This window comes from Choloepus didactylus, chromosome 3 (genome assembly GCF_015220235.1).
Source record: "Choloepus didactylus isolate mChoDid1 chromosome 3, mChoDid1.pri, whole genome shotgun sequence".
Classification (NCBI taxonomy): domain Eukaryota; kingdom Metazoa; phylum Chordata; class Mammalia; order Pilosa; family Megalonychidae; genus Choloepus; species Choloepus didactylus.
Window position 1 is genome coordinate 184800443 of NC_051309.1, and position 24864 is coordinate 184825306.

General features: G+C 41.9%; 1 protein-coding gene across 1 annotated transcript in view; it reads right to left on the minus strand.

Moving 5' to 3' along the window:
- The window catches only part of MFAP3L (microfibril associated protein 3 like), a 39582-nt gene extending 15346 nt beyond the window's left edge, over window positions 1–24236 (minus strand). Inside the window, 2 exon segments of the mRNA XM_037831008.1 lie at window positions 3076–3503; window positions 24167–24236. Of these exon segments, the coding sequence (XP_037686936.1) occupies window positions 3076–3370 (295 nt within the window). The 5' untranslated portion in view covers window positions 3371–3503; window positions 24167–24236.
- Between the last annotated feature and the right edge of the window lie 628 nt (window positions 24237–24864).

Here is a 24864-nt window from a genome sequence, read left to right on the forward strand (position 1 = left end):
TTATATGCAGCAACAACTTCTGAAGTGCCTGCCAGAGTAGTCTCTCAATAAATATTATAGAGAGAATAAACAGATGAAAAGGAAAATATTTCGTTTAAGCCAATGAATATTAAATGAGCACCTACTATATCTTAGACACACTCCACTGTTCACTGGAGAGATAGCAGTGAATAAGAAAAACATGCTCCTTGCACTAATGGACCTTAAAGTCTAAGGAGGAAGGCAGGTATTAAACAACCACTGTAACAACATAGGTACTTACTATTATGCTACATGCTCCTCAAAGGAAAACAGGTGTGATGGGAGTGGGCAACACAGGGAACCAAACTAATCTGGAGGGGACGGGGTCACAGAAGGCTTCTCCTAGAGAGGGCAAGTAACATCCAGACCTGAAGGACAAGTAGATGCTGGTTGGGCAGAGAGGAGATTAAATACTAGCTCGACCAATGTTGGCTGCATAAAAGCCTCTCAGTTCACCTGGAGCCTCATCTGCATGCATGAGGACTGATACCCACCTGTCATGCTTATTGTAGGGATTACAAGAAGCCCCTTAGTACATAAGGGGCTTAGTAAATGGTAGTAGTTGTTACTGACAATTATCAGTTTTGCTAGTTTGGTTTTAATAGTAGTCCCAGTCTTTTGAGGGAAGGTCCCAGGATTTTAATATCATCATTTTCATCCTATATTCAATCACCTCCTTGTTAAGTTATAAATGAAACAATGCTATATTTAAACTTCTAGTGGATCTGCCTGAAAACTGAAATCTATGTCCATGGTTATAATATGGGCACTTCTCCATCAGAAATGATGAGTTAGAGTATGGGTTCTCGAAAAGGTTCTCATTCCAGCCATAAAATTCTAATATTTTACCATAATGAATCTCTCATTTCTGCTATTTTACATGCTTTGCTTAGTTGCTAGGTACGATATACTCTGTATAATACCCCATATATTACATATGCTTTGAAATTACTGTTATTATGCATTGTGATTACAAAAGCAGAGCCAGAACACCAAGTACTAGTATCATGAGATATTTTCAAACTCTAAAGGGCATCTTCCCTATAAGATTTTGAAATGGCTAAATGATTTATCAGCAAGGCTGCTGGCTACAAACACTATGAGAGTGCTAAGATCTGATGGAGCAGTTCTTTGTGCTCTGCTAGCAGAGGCTTTTGACTGGTTACCACTAGTGTAGGCTTTACTGAACGGCTGCCTTGCTCCTACAAACCACCTCAGCACCCACAAAACAAAACTGAGCCAAAGGTGACTAACATCTAGTTCAACCCCCTCCATTTACAGATGAAGAAAGCAAGGTGAAAGAGGTGCTTACCAAAGCTTGAGTCAATAGTGACAGTGCCCTTTTCAGTTAACACATCATATACAACTTTTTGAAAGCAAAAAGACTCTACTTTGGTTTTCTTCCTCTCTAAGACTCAAGGATTCAGTGCCCTAGCCCCGACTCTATGATACCCAGGGATAACCTTGGTTTCAGGGTCCAGGTGAAAGGCAGATTCAAGCCTGGAGTCTTCGTTCCCCTCAATTCAGTCACTCCGATATTCCTAGCGGTGGCCCAGCCATGCAGAAAGACCTGATGAGGTGCAGGGGCCTGAGTGTATATGTTACTATGGTTACAGTCTACCCATTGCAAGTGTGATGTCACTTCCTTTTGACTTGTGGAAGGGGCTTAGGCATGGAAACCAGTTGTGGGTATTTCCTCATCCTTCCATTGTTGGTAGCGAAGATTCTAGTCACAGCTCTGCCAGATAATAACAGCAGGAACTTGGGAAAATTTTAGTCAAGGAGATACCTGGACTACATTGTTTGTTAAGGTCCCTTCTAATTTAAAAATGATATGGTCCCATAATTTTACTTGGTGGGAAAGGAGTTACATTCTGCTAGGTCAAAATACAAACATACATATTTTGACTATAGAGAAGAAGCCTTATTATGCTGTATGACCTTGAACTGGTAACCAAAAGCCGTGTAAGTGAGAGAACTGCAGTGAAACCTCAGATACAAGGTCCTTAGACTTCTGGCAGCTTTAACTATTAGGAACACAGCTGTGAACCAGAAGTTTGTAATTGCAAGAAAACTCTATTTACTTGGATCCCAAGGAGGCACAAGGCCTTAGCCTCTGATCTTTTTCAGAGCAATTAAGATAAAATGAGGAAAAGAGATGAAAAACACAGGAATAGGGAGAACATTATGAATGAAAGGGCAGTAGAAACTAATAACCTGCTACTTCAGAACAATGAATGGTCTTTTTACTTCCCCACCCTCAATTTCCTACTTCACCACACATTAAATGCTCAGGAAAGTACATTAATTCCTTCAGGTCAATCAGATCAGGCTTGGATTTCCAGACAATTACTTCTCACATCTAAAGCAAGAACTGTGCTCACTGGCCGGGTACTGATTCCCAATGACTCAAACCTCTCTCTGACTAGACTCTTCACAGAAGTCAGCTAGGTGCTTAGAAAGGTGATTCACAGTTTTTGGCCAGAAGGCCACTAGCAAAAGCCAGAAACTCACTCATTAAAAACCAAGCAGCCTCCTATTGCCACATGTTATTTCTTGCTCTTGCATCCTCCCTCCCTCCTGGCCTCAGCTGCAGCAGTCTGGGGACTGCAGCCAGGTCTCTAGGAGCTTCCACACAGGCTTCATTTAAGAAGTGTGATCTTTCAATCCACAGTCAATGAATTAACCTGAAATTTACTGGTAAACTACTGCTATACTGTTTATTCAAGCCATTTTCATTAAACAAAATAAACAGGACATGTAAGTATTTTACATTTGTCCTATAATGATGTGTATGCATCATATTACAACATTCCAAGAGGTCTTTTAAAAGACTTCAATGTTTGCCCTTTGCTCTTCTAAGCCAGTGAGTTGGGGGAAATGAATTCCTGCTTTGAATCCTTAAAAATATAGATTTCTCTCTCCTATCTTAGAAAAGCAAGAGAAAAGGGGATGTTTTTGAAGCTGACTTGCATAAGAACACCGAAAATTAAGGATGCTGGCTCCAAAATCTGTGTTTGTACTTTAGGACATTTGACACAATGTAAAGCCTACCTCCTCCTCTCTCCTTCTCATCCTCTTCTTTCAGCAGCTTGCCAATGGAATTATACCACTTGAACTGTGGGTGAGGGATGCCATAAACACTACAATTAATCAAGGCACTGTTCCCTTCCTTGACTATGATATGGTCAATTCTGGCAATGATTACGGGCACAGATCCCAACACCATGTCAGTGCCATTTAAAGTGCTGTTAGTCACATTTTTAGCAGTCGCTAGCGTGGATACTAGGATTAAAAAGGGCACAGAAGGTAAAAAGCACACAGTCAGATGGCTCTTCAGTCGATCCATCTTCTTTGCTTGCTCTGTAAGGCAATAGAGAGATGGTTTGCCAATGGAATCGTCTATTGGACAATACACTGTTCAAAGCAGGCCATGGGACAAACCCATCCTGGATCCATAGAGTTGGTACTTGATAAAGAACCTGTTAAAAAAACACACACAATAAATAATAGCATTCAAACTTTAAAACAATTATTTATGTTAGTAATCCAACTAAAATACAAACTTACATAATGTTTAAACCAAAAACAAATTCCCAAATGTTAAATTATATTTTTCAGAGATATCATAAGGACGTAATTTTGTTCTTTTTGCTATTAAAACATATAGCTCTTAGCAGGAACAAATATGTTTCTTACGTTAAATTTCTATCACATTACTTCACAGGGTTCAAAGACCAATTCAGGCTCTTTTCGGTTAGTATTACAAGGTCTCTTTCCACCCTATCACCTGTCTTCATAGTGGATGAGCTGATTTGATCGTTCATCTGGGGAGTTCCTTAACCTCTTCTCTTCCAGTAAACATGACTTCCAGGCTGTTACAGTGGTGACAGTTGGGTTCTGCTCCATTACAGCTTCCAGGGTACTCCTTCCCCCTCATCAGGCAATAGCCCATGCTCCTTTGAGCTCCATGTATTTTTAGCTCTGCTTTGTGTTATTGTTATCTACTGACTCCTGGTCACTCACTGGTTTCAATCTTCATCTGCCTCCCTGAGGCTGGGGTACATCAATACGTATGGGGTGACATTATGGGTGACTTCACGTCTGTGTCCAAAGATCTAACCTTCATCTAGTCCTCTATACTCCATTTCAGCCACTATTCCTATGGCCACACCATGGACTGTTCACCTCCCCAAATTCTAAATTCTGAAGTTCCATATAATTCTGAAGTTCTAAGTGAACAGCCCATAGCTGTAACGCACCATTCTTCCAGATCTCTTACTTCCCCTATTTGGCCTCACTGGGCTTTCTAGCCCTTTTATTTTTGTCAGTCCCTCTGTCCCCTCCCAACCCTCCATGCTTCACTTCTGTCTCAGTCTAGACCCAATCACATAGACAACAATCTCCCGTATCTTTGCCCCTTGCCCTGTGACACAGCCACTCTGCCAATATACAAACTTGATCAAGCCAATCATTTGTCATCCTGGCTCCTACATCCAGGAGGCTGGAGCACAACTAGAATCACACAACCACAAAATTATTGCCAAAATAAATGAGCAATGTCCGACTCTAGCCATTCCCTCAGGGATGTTTAGCAATCTGTTTACCAGAGCTCAGACGGCTTGGCCTCCTCCCTCCACATGCCTACACTTCCAGGTTTCTAATCAAGCATCTTAGCTGGATTCACCACCAATTATAGAAAATACCATCCTTTTCCCAATAGATTCCCTTGCCCTCTTGTCAGAAACAAGTAACCATATATATGTGGGTCTATTTCTAAACTCTTTATTCTGTTCCACTGATAGGTGATCACAGTGTCTTGATTACCATAGAGTAAGTATAGGAAGCCATGAAATTAGGTTGTGTAAGTCTTCCTTCTTTGATCCTTTTCTCCTCCTTCAGTATTGTGCTGGCTGTTGTAGGTGCTTTGCATTTCCATATAAAATTTAGAATCAGCTTGTCAATTTCTACAGAAGTGTCTGACGGGATTTTGATTGGGAGTGTAATAAATCTGTAGACCAATTTGGGAAGAACAACTTAACAATTTTGAATCTTCTAATCCATGAACATGGTTTATTCTTCACTTAGATCTTTGCAAAATTCCCCTCAGCACTGTTTTGTAGCTTTTGTTCTATGAGTTTTGCAATATTTTCTTGAATTTACTCATAGGTATTTCATATTTTTAAATCCTATGGTAAACGGTATTTTTATTTCTATTTCAAATAGTTTATTGCTAGTATATAGAAATATAACTGATTTTTGTATATTGATCTTGTACTCTCTTACCTCGCTAATCTCATTTATGAGTTCTAGTCATTTTTAAAGAGATCTCTTAGGATTTTCTTTGTACACAATTATGTCAGATGTGAATACAGTTTTACACCTTAATTTCCCATCTGTATATCTTTTAGTTTCTTTTCCTTTCCTTACTGCACTGGCTATGGCCTCTAGCATAGTGCTGAATATAAGTGGCAGGAGCTTGTCTCCTTCCCAGCTTAAGGGGAAAGCATTCTGTCATTGAGAATTAAGTAGGATATTAGCTGGAGGTGTTTTGTACATGTCTTATTAGGTTGAGGAAGTTCCCTTCTATTAATAGAACATACACACACAATGTTGAATTTTGTCAAATGTTTTTCTAAATCTGTTGAGATGGTCATATGGTTTTTCTTCTTAACACTGTTTGATTTACTCTTAAAAACAATCACTCAGGCAGCTAGGGCAAGAGTGGAAGCAGTGAGGGACTCAGGAGGCTTCCACCACAGACAACAGTCCATGTGGCCTGGGGGCTACAGAGGTAACAGCAAGAGAAGAGAGAGAAGTGGACTATTTGGGGATATACTTTGCAAATAGGACTTGCTGATACATCAGATATAGAAGGTTGAATGAAATAGTTGTGTTTTTGCTTGAGGAACCAGGTAGATAGGAATACCATATAAGGAGGTGAGAAATACTGTACAAAGATGGAAACACTTTTTAAAAATTCTGTTTTGAACCTGTTAAGTTTGAAATGTCTAGTGGACTTCCAAACTGAACATGTATGAGCAGGGGGAGAGCGGTAAGATGAGTATAGACATCGGCAAGTTACCTGCATAGATGGTATTTCAAGCCACCGGTGAGTGGTGATGGTGAAGCCTGTGGCTAGAGGAGCCGAGAAGTCCCATCCTGGCAGACTTCCATCCTCCCCACCGGACTTGGGTGATATATTACTGTGCCAGTTTGAATGTATTGTGTCCCCCCAAATGTCATTATCTTTGATGTAACCTTGTGTGGGCAGACCTATCAGTGTTAATTAGATTGTAATTCTCTGAGTGTTTCCATGGAGATGTGTCCCACCCAACTGTGGGTGATGACTCTGGATAATTTTCATGGAGTTTCTGGTCTACCCATTGGGTAGGTCTGAATTAAATTACTGGTGCACTATATAAGATCAGACAGAAGAAGTGAGCTTGCTACAGCCAAGAGGGACACTTTGAAGAACGCACAGGAGCGGAGAGAGGAGCTTCAGCTTACAGAGACATTTTGGAGACTGCTTTTGAAAGCAGACTTGCTCTAGAGAAGCTAAGAGAGGACAAATGCCCCAAGAGCAACTGAGAGTGACATTTTGAAGAGAAGCTGACGCCTAGAGAGGAATGTCCTGGGAGAAAGCCATTTTGAAACCAGAACTTTGGAGCAGACGCCAGCCACGTGTCTTCCTAGCTAACAGAGGTTTTGCAGTCACCACTGGCCATCCTCCAGCAAGGGTACCCGATTGCTGATGCATTACCTTGGACACTTTATGGCCTTAGGACTGTAACTGTGTAACCAAATAAACCCCCTTTATAAAAGCCAATCCATTTTTGGTGTTTTGTGTTCTGGCAGCATTAGCAAACTAGAACACTTGCCTCTTATAAGGCCAGTGTATTATATGACCAGCAGAAATCCTGTGGCTAAGGGAGCTAGCACAGGCTGCAACGGCAGGGTAGATAACCTCCTATGACTTTGTATATATTTGTCTTTACTTGGAAAAACTTGTGGTTTCCTTTCAGCAGGGTGGTTGTAAAGCTGATATATGCAATACAGAACAGTGAGCTGTTAAGGGCCTCAGGTTTTAGGTGAGCTCTGTGTTCTTGGACAAGTGCTTACCAAGTACATAACAATTCATGGTCTAGTGTACATAAAGCACTCACACACTGCCCTGCTCCCCTGCAGGGAAAACAAGGGTGATTAGCATAAGGTATAAAATATACTTTACTAAAATTATACTTCTCAAGTCTATTTTAAGTATATCATATAAAAGACATATCTCTTTTTTGGTTTTGTTTAGTACATTATTGAATGTCATCCCACCTCCCACCCCCAACCCCACCGGAAGTAATAAATAGATTTTTAGCATTGGGTCCTTCTGCAGCGGCTCAGGTCTGAAAATGTCCAGCTGCCCCTCTAGGCATCGCGTGAGCATCCCGAAGGGAGGATATAAGGTCACTCATCTCTGACTCCCTGAGGTCTAAGCCAGAGCAGATGCCTGATTAAATACCTTGGGGAAGAATGAGAGACAACATAAAGTAGGAAGTAGGAGGTAGGTTCCAATAAATATGCACAGAACATACATATAACCCCTCCCCCCCATAATTAGGGAGAAGGAAACAAATGAAAACTCAAACTGAGTTTTAAAATGCATACTTGAACAGCTGTTTTCAAACAAAGAGTTAGCCACACTGGTTTTCCACTTTAAAATCACACTGTGCTAGAAAAAATAAAAAATAAAAATAAAAAGAAGGGGATACTGTTATTCTATTATATTTTAATAATGTCAGTAGGCGCTTTGGGCGAGAAACCTAGCAACTGTTCTGAAACCGCATATAGTTCCCTTAGAGACCTTAAGATGTAGAGGAGCAGAGATTTTCAATTCAGTGCTGAAAAGTTCAGTTAGCAAACTGATTTTCTCCCCATTCGCACTTCCAGCCTTTCCCGTTTTGAAAAGTCACTAAGGTACAAAGAATAGAATGCATTATTTACAGTTATCTGTAACAAATGGTTTGTAACTGAACCTCTGTGAAAATTTATATTTGAAAATAAAGCCCTGAATTGACACTAAATGAACTAATAGTTTTTAGGAAGAATTCACTGTATCTCATATCATGCCATTTCAGTTGAGGTTTTCAAAACAAAAATGCTGCCAGGGATTGGGGGATGGGAATGCTACAAATCTCAATAAACCACAGGTCCTGCCCACTTACAATTTAGTTAGGGAGAGAGGGACAGATAATTTCAGTATGTGCTCATGGTGCTGTGGGCAGGGGCACTGGCTGGCATGGGTGACACTTGAAGTTGGTGTTTATTGACTTCCTGCCCAGCATCCATCAGCTCCCTCCACCTTCCCTTCCCACCAGAACCCAGGCTGAGAGTCCCACCCACCTTTCTAATCTTCCCACAGCACCTACAGCTTGCACCAAGCCCCTGGAACCCCTCTGTGGTAACAGATCTTGCACAGTTCTCAGTACCACGTGGAGGAAATCTCTTCTCAATTACAAGAACTTCCTGACAGCAGGAACTCCAGCATATAGTTCTGTAAGATTTCACTTAACATTGGATGCAGTACTGCCATTACACTTATGTGGAATCCAATGGCAACTGTTTAAGAATAAACACACAGGGCACTGCCTGAAGAACATAAGACATATGACTTTGGACATTGGAGAAATATTCTATAAGTGTACTTTGTTCAGCTGGTCAGATCAGGATCTTAAAGACAGCACCATGAAAAGTTCAATTAGTTGCACTGTAAATAATTGTGAAAAACATTTTAGCTACTAAGGAATAAACCACAAATACTATATCATCCAGCAGCTTAAAATGCAGTCTTTCAAAATGCAGGAACAAAAACCACAGATTCCAAAACCAGGGCATAGTAAAAACTACAATGAACAAATTGTTAAGCTCCATGTGTTTGCACATGGCCTTTGGGAAACCCTTCACAGAATACTTATTTATTTTCTATAAATAACACAAAAAAGAAAACACTTAGCAAGCATCAAATGTTCTTTTAACTTGACCCCTTCCCTATCTCCCCAAAATTGTATTTTATCTAAAAATGTCTAATAAAATGCTTTGCTGAGTCTTATTTCTGGTTTCTATACTTACAATAAAACATGACTATGAGTATGTATTTCTGGAGTTGGGAGGAAAAGGTTGTCTTGTTTAAAGGCATTTTGAACTAAATGAATACACATTTTTGTTTTTACTTGGCTGTGTTAATGCTGGTTTCTACCCATCAACCGTGATGAATAATTTGTATAGTTACACAACTGGAATTTGTTACACCATCCACTGAGAGTTACCACTATTTTTACTTGTGCACGAATAATGCCACAGGCACAAAGGCTACCTTTTGGTTTAAGACACATTCTTGATAGTTTGTACTTATGAATTAAGGAAAGGAAATTCCAATTCCATAAGAAATGGAGAGAGGCACTAAAATACTCACTAAACCATAAATGCTAACTTTTCAAAACCAGTAACTAGCTTAAGTCATTTTAGTTATGAATACATTTCTGCAACTTCCTTTCTCATATGTCATAATTAGTGAAAATATCCATACAAGTCTTTTTTTTTCACCAAATTTTAAAATGATTTACTTTTCCAATTCTTTAAAAAAGTATAACAACAAAATTCTCACTAGCCCATTCTCTCTCCCCTTGCTTCTTTCAAGATCAACATATACTTAGCTTTCAGGTAGTTAGGGTGATAACTGAATGGACTATGGAAATCCATATTCGAAGGCCAGAAAATTTGTGGAACAGGAGTTTTCTGCTAGCAATGACTGCAGTTCAGAACCAAATCATTTAAGTGCTAAATCAATTCAGTTTTATTGCAATGTCCAAAGTCCATATTACAGAAAGAGATTCACTGTCCTCTCTTGACTTTTCTTCCTATCCAGGTTCTAAGGTCTATTTCTGTGCATAGCTTCACGATGCCTCTAATCACATGACGGTAGTAATCCCTCAAGCAGATGGCAAATGCAGTCACTACCTGAAAGCACTGAGGACCATCATTTCTTAGGCTGCTCTTAGAAGCACCTGGAGGGGACTGAGTCAAATGAACACACATTCACTGAGAAATCACCCTATGCCAGGCACAAGGCCAGGTGCAAGGAGAACAAAAGTGAGACACAGTTCTTACCCCTGAGCACCCAAGAACCTAGTAGGAAGAGAGAGGTGAGTAAATCAACAATTACAGCCCAGAGTGACGACTGTCCAACCAGAGAAATGTCAAGGTTCCATGAGGGTATAGGAGATGAGTCCCAACTGATCTAGAAAAGCTAGGAAGAATTTTATGGGAGTGACCTTTTAATTTTAAGAGTTCACCAAGTGAACCAAGAAGGAGAAACTGACCCCAAAACGGGAGGTGGGGCGGGGGGGGGGTAAGCATATGAAAAGAAATGGTGATTAGAGAGAACCTGGCACAATTGCCCATAGAAGAATGGAGGCCGAAACATACTGGAAAGGTTGGCTTGGTCTGGATCAGGTATCGACACTAACAAATGGGGGTACTTACGTACTGGTTTTGGAAGGGGGGAATGACATGGTCAGTTTTGTGTTTGTCAGCATCACTCTGATCATAGTGTGATAGTGGCGAGGTGACTAGGAACCTACTGCATTATCCTGGAAGGAAAGAAAGAATGGGCAGCTGAACTAAGTGGGGAGGGAAAAAAGTGGGCAGAATCAAAAGAGATACAGGAAGTAGAATTTACAGGACTTAGTGAGTGACTGACCAAAGCAGGTTAAGAGAACACCATTCCTCCCAAGTAGCAGTGTCCTACTACCAAGAGCTCTCTGAGGTAAGGAGAGTCTCATTCACCAAAAACCAGCACATGACAAAGCAAGTGGAATACACGGAGTTTTGAATGAGTACATGGATTAAGAATTTCAACCAACAGCTCCCTTGGGCAGCACCAACCATCTGCTGCTACATCCGGATGAAGGTCTCTCTCCCGGCAGTGACCGAGCAGAGTCCATGGTAGCCCCTGCCTGGTCCATTTCCCTCGCCTCTTAGCTTCACTCTCTCCTCTGGAGCTGCCAGGTGCAGGGTGTGCTGGTGGCAAGCAGCGGCAACAACATTTAAATGCATAAACTGTCCCAAATAGATACCTCTTCGTGGGAAGAGTTAGAGCCTGCTTATTAAAGTAGTTGGCCCCTTGGAGAAAAAGGAGACCAAAGAGAGAAGCCCTCACTGGCATTCTTGGCATACCATTGATTTGTTAACTGTGAAGTGTCACGACAATTTCCAGTTACTTGATGTGTAGGACAAATATATACCCTGACCTGCTGGACTGCTGAGAATGACTACCAGATGAGATGACTAAACTCACTGAACAATTTAGAGGACACTGGAACATGAGGTCTGTGGCTACGCTAAAGCTCAGGCCTCTACAGAATTTCATGCTTTGTCAATTTTTTTCATACAAATACAGATACAGCTCCAATAACTGATCTATTTTAATTCATTGTTTTTTCAAACCTAAAAATGAACTTTAGGCCCAGAGAGATGCCCATATTATAACACTTTATTTTATTTTTGATGGTGCATAATATTAAGAAACCATTCTTGGTTCACATGGTAGGCTTTTCTGATTTAAAGCAAGAAGAGTACAAAATAAAGCTCTCAGAAATATGTTTAAAGTGTTTAAGGTCATCAAATCACTAAAAAAAAAAAAAGCTTTAGCATGCAATCAACCCAAATTGGATGTGAAATTGTTGATTTCTTATTAAATAGAAGGATTTGGTAATCCTGGTCAATTGAATGGACGTACTGAAGGGAACTGTTATTACAGCATTTTAAAGAGAAAAAGAGAACCACAAACTCCCTAAAAAGGTGGAAGAAAAAAGTTACATAAATGGTTTTCTTTTATAGATATAACGATTATTAGATGACAAAAAATAGGTCTTTCATATATATTTGATCACAGAAGTAGAATATTAGACTTGGAAAAACTTGGATGTCTTTTCACAAAGGTTTTCTTTATACAAGATTAGAAAGAGAGGGCCAGAGAAGAAAAGTGATTTGCCCAGGGTCAACAATTAATTTAGTAGCTTAGAAACAGAATAAAAAGGCTGCAATGTTATGCTTGGATTGTGTTTTAGTATTAGGTTAAAATCTCTTTGTCCCATAAAGGCAATTTTTGGGTTGTTCCAGCAGTTGAAACGTGCAATGAAGGCTATTCTAATCACAAGCCTATCTTTCAGAAGAGTGTTGATATTTCAGCATGTATTGAACTTTCTTCAAATTCTCATTCTAAATGAATAGCCTAAACTAGTTTTGAGCCTAATTAATGTAAATCCTTAATTGATCAGAGAGACATTTCCTCAGAAATCTGACAGCCCAGGGAATAAACCAAAATAGGGAACTGAATACAAATGTGATAGATGCAGTGGTGGACAGTGCCTTTATGCTATCAAGCCAATCCCCAAAACAGATTATAATGCAGATAAAAGGGCTAGGATGTTGTCTTGGTATTTTCCTTTAATCTTTGACACCACCATTATCAGATTCCCTATTCAACCTAATGCTGATAACAGAAGCAGCTCTAGCTGCTTCTGCCCTTCTTTGCCTGCTTCCACCATTAGAATATTTCTTTCAGCATCTTCTAGTCTTTTTTTTTAAAAAAGTGATTTCTTTAAGAATATTCTCCCTATTCATTTGGATTGTGCATTTAGAAAAATTAAAAATTTCATTCTAGTCAATTAATTTGTAATGTCACCTGCTAATCTACAGTACTACTTCTGCCAATTTGGAATTCTTGTTTTACCTCAAGTCCATTTCCAGGGAAGTTCTTGATGCATTTAGCATGTAAGCTCCTACATTCCGAGTGAAGTCAGGCAGGAGCTGATGGATGTCTGAAAGCTTGGACACATCAATGAGTCAGAACACTTCTCTCATCTGGAAAAGGTGCCCAGCGGCTCCCATATATCAGGGAGACGTTTTACGGAGGTCCTGGCCCTCACTGCCTCCCCACAAGCCCAAGCGGGCCAGCACACTGCCTGGGTGGAGGAAGTGAACATATGTCCCCCCGTGCAGCCTGAAGAGCACACTGCTCTATAAATCAGAGTAGTATTCTTGACGTGCTGTCTTTATTATGATTCAGTCCTGAAGCAATTGTGAGTTTACATTTTCTGCTGATTCTGGCCTACTTTGTAAACTCTTAAGGCCTTGGTAGTGAAAGTGCTTTTTCTGGGTACCCTCCTGGCCTCCCCTCACCCTGCCCCCCATTTGACTGTACCCAGACAGCTCCCCAACTAGTCGAATAAAATGCACATGTCTGGATTGGGGAATGTGGTTTCCTATAGGAACAATTTTGTGAAGGCTAACTGGCTATTTTATGGTGGCACAGACCATAATAAAGCTACTTAACTCATTATGAGCCTGGAGGATAGTATTAATAGCATCCGACCAAGACACCAAATAATGTCTAATAGGAAAAGATTCAGCATTCCAAGTGACAGCCAGTGTGAAGGAAAAACTTGCTTGGGCCTCAGCCTCTGGTATTCGACCCTATAGCCTGGGAGCCAAGAGTCTAAAAGAGCAGAGAGGTAAAAGCAGGTTGCTGGGATATGAAATTGGATAGGCCCTGAGGTTACAGTCCAGAACAGCAATTCTGGGGTGAGGTGGTGAAGAGGACCAGTTTGGCATCCTCAGGATGAAGACATCCCAGCTAGGAGTAAGGATGTTAGGTCCTCTCTTCAATTTTGCCATTTACTAAGGGGTTGACCTCTGAGAGTTAGCCACCCCCTCTGGGTTGCAGACCCATTTCTTAGGTCCATTCCCAAATCTACCATTCCAGGGCCATGACAACCAGGGGTGTGACTGGGGCTGGGGATGGGAAGAAATTGTGAAGGGTGGAGAGAATGGGGAAAGAGCAAGGGAGTTGAACACAGACAGGTAAAAATCCCGTTGCAGCAAATACAACCAGGGCAAGGTACTGCGATCACCAAGCTGTTTGTGACTTGGCAGATGGTCCACAAAAACAGCTTTTGCACCACACAGCACTTGGTAACTTGCTCTCTATAGCACATGCAACTTCTTGCATGTTCCTTACATTCTGGACAATATAATGAAGGAGAAAATGGATCCAAGCTCCCCAAGCATTTGGACCTCCACTCCTCTCCCCTCCAGATGCCATGATCCATCTACAGATGCGCGCACCCCAGATTCCTGCAGGGCTCCTTCACACACAGGTAAGGTGGGCTGGAAGGGACTATCCGGAAGGCCCCCAGGTAGGGAGGCCCGTGATGCTACACTCTGGGCTTCTCCTTCAACCCACTCCCTTGGGCAGCTGGGAGTAAGGGCTAAGTCTTGCTGCTCTTACCTTGTTAGCTGGATTAACAGCAGGTGATTAACTGAGCTCACATGTCCATGACCTTCAGACCTTCAGACCTTGAGATGTTCAGACCAATGGCTGCGTAAATCTTTGATAAACCCCGAGAGGCTGACTGAAGCATACCATTGCCCCCGCCAGGGCCTTAGAATCTTCGTTTCACTTGACAAATCACCACAGAGAAGCCTGGTATCTGTTCTTGCAATTTGGGGGTGTATTTATATTATTAACAAAATTCCACTCTAACAGAACACTGTTGGTGCTTAAATATTTGTTGACTGTGCTTAGCACTGGGCATTTATTACCTTTTTTGTTCTTCATGGTTTAGTAGCATTCTGTGCAAGGAAAATACCTCAGATAATTAAAACAAAATATCAAAAACTCTTAAATTATTACAGTGTATAAATTCAGGGGTTCCCATATCACCAAGAGTAAGATGCCAAAAAAGGCTTTCCCATGGCCTCTACAAGAGTTGGCCCCTGGTGACCTTGCCTACATCCTGTGTGACCTCTCTACCCCTAGCTCACTGCCCACTAGCCACAGGACTCTGCTAATCCTGGAATGTGTCAGGCACACAGAACCCTTGTACCGAGTCCCCCAGATAAACAAAAGGCTCATGCCAAACTCCCTTTGCTCAAATGTCACCTTATCAGCAAGGCCTACCCTGATCACTTTATGTAAAATAGAGTGCCCCCCACCCCCCTGCCACCGCCCATCACTTTACCCTGCCTTTTTCCTGCTGTGAATTCTGTCGAGGGAATCTACACTACTTTCATGTCCTTTAAATTAGACATGTTATTAACTTACCCTGCATTTCCTACAAAAACCACCCATTGCTCAGAATTTCTGGGCAATTACATATATTCTTACCACAAATATAACTTTGCAATATTTCTTTACACAGTCAAAGTCTTTAGAAATGCATCCTCACCTTACAGTGAACCTTAAGAGGCTGGTGTACTAAACCCAGAAATGGTCCTGAGGTCAGTGGTTCAAGGTGACATGGAAGACGGGAGGGGGTGTTCAGGAAGCTGGCTGGTCAGAAGACTCTGGGCTGTGGCTTGAGAGAGTAAAGTTTATGATGACTATTTCCTATGATCAGAATATACATTATTATTGTCGAAATGAAAAGCAATCGCCTATTTAATTCATATTTCAAAATGTCCAACAATCCCTCACTCCTTGTCTCTCTGATTGTTTGATTAAGGCCATTTGGAGTCACAACACAGGAACTGGATCACTTCCATTGGAATAAAATTTCTTCGTCTATTTGAAAAAACATGCTCAATAACTGGAGAGGGTATTTAAATAGGACTTTTCCTCCTTCCTCCTTTACCAGCCCATTATCACAGAGCAGAATTACATAATGATCATTTCTCTGAATCCCACATGCAAAGTATTTTTACAGGCTCTTTCCCTAAGAACTGGATCTCGATGAAAAAGAGATCAGAAGAGACCCTGTAATTCAAACTGTACTTGATTTAATTCTTAAGATAGCGACAGTAACCTTTACATTTGCCTAGCATTTGTGGTTTACAAAGCAGACGTTATCGCATCTGAGCCTCACCACCATCCTGTGTCACGGGCAGGCCTGCAGGATTCCATCCACATTTCAGTGGAGAGGCGGGTCGCTAACCCACGAGTGGAAGGGGTGCTCATGGAACCCACATCTTCCGACATAGTCCAGGGCTCTTGTTACCTTTACACAGTTACCAACGAGTGAAATGCCACAGCTTGGGCAAACTGTCTAAATGCCATAAATGTTTAGACTATCATAAATGTTCATAATGTAAGTATTATTTTAAATGCTACTTTAAAATTTTATACCTAAAAGCAACCCTTTTCAAAATTTGGTCAGAACTGAATACTTTTCTAGATGATTTTAGTGTATATCCTAAAATCAGTCTTCCATAAAGTTAAATGTTTTTCAATGTAACAATAATGAGAAATTATCTTAACTAAATAAAAGCACCAGCAGGAAGTTGAAAATTCAGGTTCAGTGGTTTTGGCACAGAGTTTTGGAAGGAAGCTGCTTTGCTACTCTCTCTGCTTTGATGGGAAAGGGCTGAGCATACATTCCGGTTGTTCGCAAATGATTTCTCAGCTGGCAGTCAGAGTTATCTAAGCAATAAAAACAATTAGGAGCCAGTCATATCAATTAGCCGGAACTCCAAGTATAAGGCCACTATTATCCGCTTAGGACCAATTGCTGTGGGGGACTTAAAAAGTTTAAAACTAGGTCTTTACCCTAAAGGAACTTAGAATGTTGGTGATAGCAGCATACAAAGCAATATATAATTAAGCACTAAACTAGGTAAATGCCAAAGAAACTCAGAGGAGGGCAAGCTAGAAAAGGTCACAGAATGTTCTCTGGGTTTGGTCCATTCCTGAACGATAAAAGAGAGAGGAAAGTTCTCCCAGCAGGAGTAATTACTTAGCTTAGAAACACAAGAATAAACACAGCATGTCAATTAAAAATAAAAATCTACATTACTGTATGCGTTAGTAAGGCACATGCAATGGATCCGCTGTGCATGAGAACTCTCAGATATTAGGGCAGCCTCCAGAAATCATATTTAATAAGAGGGCCTCTACAGCCTCTTAGGAGAAATTAATAGAGGACTTTGGGACAGATGGCCCATTACTGAGCAAACACAAACCAGGGAAAGAAGGGGCGACACCCCAACCTGAAGGTAGGAATGAGATGCCTTATGAAGGCAACAAGGGATCACTGCAGGACCTCGTTTAGATGCAAGGGGAGAAAACACTCAGCCCCAGCAAGACAAAGGAATGGTAATACTCAGATGTTGCCTGGAAATGAATTTCAAGTTCCTCAGAAGTGTTTAAAAATAGAGTAAAACAGGTTGCCTTTGGAAAATCTAGGAAGAGCCAGAGTCACTCAGACACCAAGAAATCTAGGGTTGTTCAAACCATGAAGGGAAAGAAAAACAACAAAACAACAACAAAACCTTCCTCCAACCTGAGACTGCCAGCAGGAACAGAAGAAAGATGGGGTGGGGGGTAGAAGAACAGGTGCGGCAGGTAGCAGGGCAATGCAGTCCAGCGTTTGGCTTTGGCAGGTAAACAAATTTACAAAATAAGAGCAATAATAGCAGCCGAGAAGCAAGAAAGCTCAATGGTTACTAGAAGTTTAAGCCACCCACCACTATCCGGCTATCTGGGGTGTAAAGACACAAAAAGGAAGTCCTGAGTGAAACTTGGAGCCAAATACTAAGGCAACTTTCATTCAAATACCTTCCCTTAACCAGGACCAGGAAAAATGGTTTTTGCATTTTCAAGAAAACACAGTCACTGTGGATCTACCTACTTCCTTGCAGGGGAGACTGGTCTCTGGGGAAGAGGGGAGCTAGAACCCTTGCTAGTTTCAAGAGAGCAAAGTAAGATATAGACATGGGTATAGATGTGTCCCATCTTGTCTGGAAGAGGTACTGCTTTAATGAACTGAAAAGAATGATTCAAATTAGCCCCAGCCTACATCTTCCTGCCCTGTGTGTACTGGGTGGGTCCTGCAACAGATAATCCTGGAGCAACTTACTCCCACACATTTCTTTTGTCACAGAGCAAACACTTTCCTTGTACTCTTCTTTGTACCGTTAACCAACTCAAATCTTCAGTTGAAGGAAAGAGTTGGTATTCTATTTAAATAACTGCTTGGCAAGCCTCCTCTTCACCACTGATACCAACTTCAGCCCGGTCTTCCAAATCCAGAATTAAGAACCCCCCACTCCCACTCCCATTCTATCACCATCAATTTTATTTCGGTCTCATTAGCAAGCCCCAAAGGTTTCTTTCCAGAAGAAGCTGGAGAACCATCAGGGAATTAATCCCTTTTTTCTTCTATTCCTCTGTTACAAGGTCTGTGCCCTGCGATGATAAGTTTAGACTTCTTCCCTTACACCTGGCTCTGTGTATGGACTTTATCACCTCTCCCCTCAGTTAAGTGACCCATGTGCATGGTTAAGCACATGCTGGTTGAAGTTTGTTCCCTGGTACTGCTAAGTCTTGACCTTTGTAGGAGAGCCTCTGAGAACTGCTCTAAACCTGCAATCCCTCAAAATGCCATGTCTTGCTCATTTTTGCAGAAATAGACACAGATAATCCGATTGCACGGGAGTCCCTTATCTTCCTCGCCCAAACTAATCAATCATTGAGTTCTAGTGATACCCATTCCTAAATATTGTACTAACCACATCCATGGTTTACATGCTCATCATCTCTAGCTAGTGCCTCTCTAATAGCCACTCCTACTCATTGACCTTCATCTAGTTTTGCTTGCCTCTAATCTACATACCAGGCTGTTGCTAAAGTCAGTTGACTCTAAAGATCTGATTTTAAACATTTCTCCAGGTTTTCCTTTTGTCAGCAGTAAAAACTAAACTTCTTAGCAGGATATACAGGATTCTTTGTAATCTGACCCACACCCTCCTTTTTAAGCTCTCTCTGGAGCTCGTCTTCTATTCACCCCACATACATCATGCATCCTTTCCTGAACTTCTTTTAGCTCCACACAGTATGGCCATGCTGCTATTTTCACCTTGCACAAATCCCTACTTAGCTTTCAAGCCTCAGTTCAAAAGTTGTCTTCTCTGAGAAGCCACCTGGGGTTCCCCAGACACTCCTTTTCTCCCTCCATTAGATTATAAGCTCTCAGGTTGTCAATATTTCCTGAATGAATGGATGGATGGATTTGAGAGAGTCTGGTTTGAAGATACAGATTTGGAGACACCAGGGTCTTGGTCATGAGCACGCAGTCATGAGGAAAAATAAATCACCTAGGGAGACCACAATGGACCACAAGAAGAGAAGACCAAGACCAGAACCTAGGGAAAGGAGAGGACAGACCCTCAAAGAAAGTAAGAAAGAGCAATCAAAACAGTAAGGGGAGAACTAAAGAACCAGTATTCTAGAGACCAAGGGAGAAAAGATTCAAGAAAGAGGGAAAGGTTTACAGTGAGCTCTACAGTGGGAAAAAAGTAAGTATTGTATCATTATATAAGGAAGTTTCGGTAAAAGTCTTACTGTGCAAATGTAAGCTATATAATATGGACATAAAATACAGGTCTGCCTAATTTATTAAGATAAATCTTAAGTCCTACTGTTGTTGTTTGCAGCATCAAATTTTGCTAGCCCAGAGCTTCCTTTACTAGGCTGTCCAAAAAGCTTGTTTTTATCTTACTAATGTTTTATTACATATAGTTCTATTTCGATAGAGAGTCACATAGACTTCTATAGTTTAGGTTTTCCAGACACACAGAAATGTCAGCTCAGATTATAAGTTCCTGAAAGATAGATATCAGGGCCTTGCCCATAAAAGAAATTGAATAAATATGTCTGGAAAGAATGATGGAATTTCTTATATTTAAACATGGGAGTTAGGCCACCTAACATTATTGCAGTCACCCATCCCATTAAATCTGGAGCCCAGGCAGACATTACTAATTGATTGTTGCACTTTCCCAGTGAGTCAGTACAAGTCCACGGGCATTGCAAGCAGTTAATTCCAATAGGTCAGAGTTGACCCAGGTAAAATCTCATCCTCTCAATTAGCACTTGAGCTTCCCAGCTCCCTGTTCACATTTGCATGGTATGTAGACAGCAGAGCAGCGCCTCTGCTAAAGATGATTGTTGGGGAGACAATGAGCAGAACCAAAGTCTTCAAAATGTGACTTGGCCCTTCTGCTTTACTTCTGGTGTCCTTCTACTGCTAATTATAAGTAAAAATGTTTTTACTTTAATAACTTCACGTACACACACTAATGTCATTTCAGTTCACTTCAGAGAAATGAATTATAACATGCTGGTTTCAGATCTCCATTGGTCACTGGACATCTCTGGTTAGATACCCTTTGTCAAACTGTCCTGTGAAACTTGGAGTTTTTCTTTCTAGGATGATAAATCTGACAGAATTTGCCCATGTCATATTCCTTTTAAAAAACCCTTAGCTGGTTTCTCATTGTCTACCCATAGCAGGACACAATCCAGACCACTTTGCGTGACATCAAGTCATCACAGTGAAAGGCCACTTTACCACCCTCCTTTCTCCTTCCCCAGCCCGTACTCCATCAACACCAACTTCTTTCTTCGTATATGTTTATATTAGCTTTCTTGACTGCTGTAACAACTTACCACAAATTTAATGGCTTAAAACAACCTAAATTCATTATCTTCCAGTCCTGTAGCTTAGAAGTTCCATACAGGTCTTGGTGGGTGTTGGCAAGGGCTGTGTTCCTTCTGGAGGTTCTATGGGAGAATCCATTTCCTCACCTTTTCCAGCTTATAGAGACTGCCACATTTCACGGTTCCCATCCATCTTCACAGCCAACAATGGCTGGTGGAGCCTTTCTCACATAGCATCACCTCGACACAGACTTCCACCTCCCTCTTTCACTTGTAAGGAGGCTGGAGGTTACACTGGGCCCACCCAGATAATCCAGGTTAAACTCCCCATCTCAAAGTCCTTAATTTAATTACATCTGCAAAGTTCTTTGTGTCATATGAAGAAACATATTCACAAATTCCAGGGATTAGGAAGTGGACATTTGGAGGAGAGGAGGGCTGGCTTTATTCTGCCTGCTACGATGGTGTTCCTTCTGCTTGGAGTGGCCACGTCTGTGCCAAGAAGACTCCAGCCCATTCCTCAGGCATTTCTTGAGTTCTCATTGAAAAGGCTGCCTCCTGCTATAGCCAGAGGGGCTCCTTCTTCTCAGCCTCAATAGTCCCACGTGCACACTGCTTTTGCAGCACTTATTTTGTACTGTAATTTATTTGTTCTCAAGCCTGTCTCTCTGACTCGATGGTGAGTCACTATGTTTTATTCATTTTTGCAGCCCCAAGGGCCTAACCATAAAAAAGTGTGGAAGTAAAACAAAACTAATGCCTCTGGTGGAGGCAGAGGTAAGGCCAATAAATTCACAGGACTTCTGCTTTATCAACTACTTCTGACAGCTCTTAATTGGTTATTATCACATAATAAACCAAATCACTTAATCCTGTAACTATCCTAGGGAGGTATCTGCATCTAAGTATATTTCTAATTTTAATGTGATTTATCTTGGATCACAAAATGTTGTCAAAGTTTTAAGTATCCTTCTGATCTTGACTAGAAAAGGACCTGTCATACCCCAAGCACTTTAATAGATGCCAAGCTGCAGAAGTGATATTATCTGCATGATTTCTGAATTTAAAAAAGAAAAAACAAAACTGGCATGCGTCTAACCAATATCAGTGCTGTTCTGAAGATTAAAAGCAACTTTGCCACAATATTTATTTGGTATTTCAGAATCTGAAAGTCCTTGCATTAAAAAAATAAAAAAGTCCCAATTAAGCAAAGTTTAAATAGCCTTAAACATTTAAATTGTAAGCTAAGCAAGGAGTTGAATGAATTAAAGTCACATGAATGGGGGAAGATCTATCTTTAAAGGGACTAGTTTGCTTTGAATATCTAATGTCACAACACTGAGCAGTATAGACCTCTAAAGACATGGAAATAAAACTAAAACTTGTGTGTCTGGTAGTTGAGCTACAAAACCCAACTGTAAGTACAAAAGAGAAGAAGTTACCGCCTGTATCCTAATTTGAATTCAAAGTCTACTTTGCTTTTTTTTTTCCTTCATTAGCAATAAAAAAGCCACTCTTCAACCTAAATCCAGTTGGTTTTATTTGCAAGTGTTAGGTTAGGAGATTGTGGAGTTCTTGAAGCCAAGAGCAGTGTTCAAGTATGACTTCTGTTAAATTCCACTCTTTCCTAACAGTCAGAAAATACTTAGGATTTTTAGATCCATAGGGTTGTCTATTGATCTATGTTAAACCTCACATTTCACAGAGGGAAAACTGAGGCAACTAAAAAGCTGTTGAGATCAGGAAGAACTCAAGGCTGAGGGGAGACTCTACAGACTTCCATTTGGAAATGCAGCTTTTCTCAGACCTGCTGGGCAGGATAATCGGTCCATATAATACAGTACACATCACAGGAGATTTTAAACTTGATGAGTTTTTACAGAAGAAGAGGAGCATAATTCCTCAATATTTGCATTGGGTTTTTCAAATTTCTAAATTTTTCTTTAAACATATTTAGAAATACATTTAGAAGCAATGAACATCAACAACCGAACTGGCTAAAATGGTCTGCAGCTCTAATTTGTAAAAATAGTAACCACATTGTTGCTGTCCTCCCCTGGACATTTGAAGGGTTTCCTGTTACTAAATTCCTGTTACATATAAGCACAGCATAGAATCCACTTGGGTCAATCACTCTTGTATCTGGAACAGGAGCTGGAGCCATCAGGCTTACAAGCAAGAAACAACATTAAAGGTTATTCACAAGCCAATGAAAAGCCAATACACTTCTAAAGTCTATTAAGATCTGTTAAGAATGCAAACAAGAAGTTTTGTAATAAGCTTAATAAATAAAACAATTGAACCCACCAAGTGGGACTTATGGAAAAGGCTTGAGAATTTAGTTTTAGTAAGATGTAGAACTAGTTCCCACTAGCTCTATTAGAGCCAATAATCTTAACAGTGGTAATGGGGCTAAATGTTTTAGGAAAAAAAAAAACAAAACAATTAGACACCTCAGTGGGATCTACAAATCTCATTTTTCTGTATAAGTAAAATGCCAGAATTACTTTCTAACTTACTCTCTTCTGAAAATAAAATTTCTTCCATCTAGCATTTCATCCTGAACGATTTTACTATGTTCAGCATAGTAGCAACTGAAAAATGTGTTTCATCTAGAAACAAAAGTGAGAAAACTACAAAAAACATTATGCATCTGCAATGCTAGGTTTCCAAGCTTTAATATAAAGCTAAGATAACGCAAATAAAGGTTGCTACAGTAACCAAACTTTTCTCTTACGAGTATCCTTAGGAACAATGACAATTTAACCTTAATAGATTATTTTTCTAGTGTGAACAGATAATGATTCTGCAATCATCAACACCATATTCATCGTCATCATCATCATCAGCTTGCTTAGTAAATCTTGCAACTTGAAAGATCAAGTTTTGGGGAGGGAGGAGCAGGTAATGGTCAGGCATAAAATAAATCGACTCTGCAATTACTTTGGATTTTAGGCCGCTGAAGCACGTTTCCCATTCCATGCCACGAAACAATTCGATGTCAACTTGCTATTGAGTTCAATGCAACAAACTCCGCGAGCTCGAGTCCCGAGGCGGCGGCGCGCGGCACCCACAAGTCCCTGCACTCCTGCGGCATCAGGACGCGGCGCCCTCCACCTCCGGACGAGGAACGTGCACCCACGGCCTTCAGGGCCAGAAAATGTACACCCTCCCCTCAGCCGGGGAAACTGAGGCATGCAGACAGGAGCAAGCCGGGGCCTGGGAAGGCCTCTACCGCTGTTCGGCGCCCTCTTCCCGCCAGAGACCCAAGAGAGTCTCCCGACAGTGCTCAGTGGACACGTTAAAATACGAACCCCGCACGCGATCGACCCCAACCTGCCGACCCCGGTTCCGCCCCGCACGGATATCGCAGCCTCCTGTGATCCCCAGGAGCCCGCAGCTGGGACCTTGCGGTACCTGCCAGCGCACAACCTCTTCACGGACTCCGCCAGCCCAAGCATCCGAAAGTTCCCTCTCGCGGCGGCGACGGCGACCCGGCAGCCCACCCCATGCCGGGCTCCGGCCAGCGCCCCGCCTCGCCCCCGCTAACCTGATGCGGCCGCGCCACTCAGGTGGCCGCCGTGCAACCCTCGCCATGGCCAAGCCCCAGAGCTGCTGCAGCGCTGCGCTCCGCACCCAACGATCGGCAGCGCCTACCGCGGGAGTGCCGCCTCCGCCGGCACCTTGCAGCGACGCCGACCGCGGAGAGTGCGGAGCTTCCCACCACTGGAGCCAGAGCCGGCCGGTGCCGAGCATGCCCAGTGCGGTTCGCCTAGCGGCGCGGAGGCGCGAATCCGGGTCCGGAACCATTGCCGGATTTTCGTGGCAGCCGCAAGAGGGGCAGGGCTGGCGGCGCGGATCGAACCAGTGGGAGCTGCAGAATCACCCGCAGGAGAGCGGGGCGGGGCTGTGTGTACCCCGGAGTTCCCCATTTGGTCCCCGCACCTCGGGGCGGGGTCCTTGGCCTCGGGTCTTCCACCCAGCGCGCTGAGGTTATTTACCCGAATGCAGGGGCCGGATGCTGATCGCAGACGCTGCTGTGCTTGGGAAGCCTGAGTGTAATTGTCGGTGGGCCGGGCGCTCCCAGGCTTCCACCGCAACTTTTCTGAGCGTCGCGCCGCACTGTTCAAGAACATCCCGGAAGAGTCCCATCCTAGGACAGGGAATAGAACCAACAACGCCCAAGCGTGCCCAGTCTCAAGGAGGTCTGTCGGGCCACCTTGCAATTAAGAGCGGCTCAGGCCTTCCTAGCTGACTCCGCTGGCAATAGGAAATGTTTAAATGCCCATGTTAGAGTAAAGCCCGCACATAGAAGAGCCTGGAAGAAAATCAGGGACACGCACTGATTGCTTCTG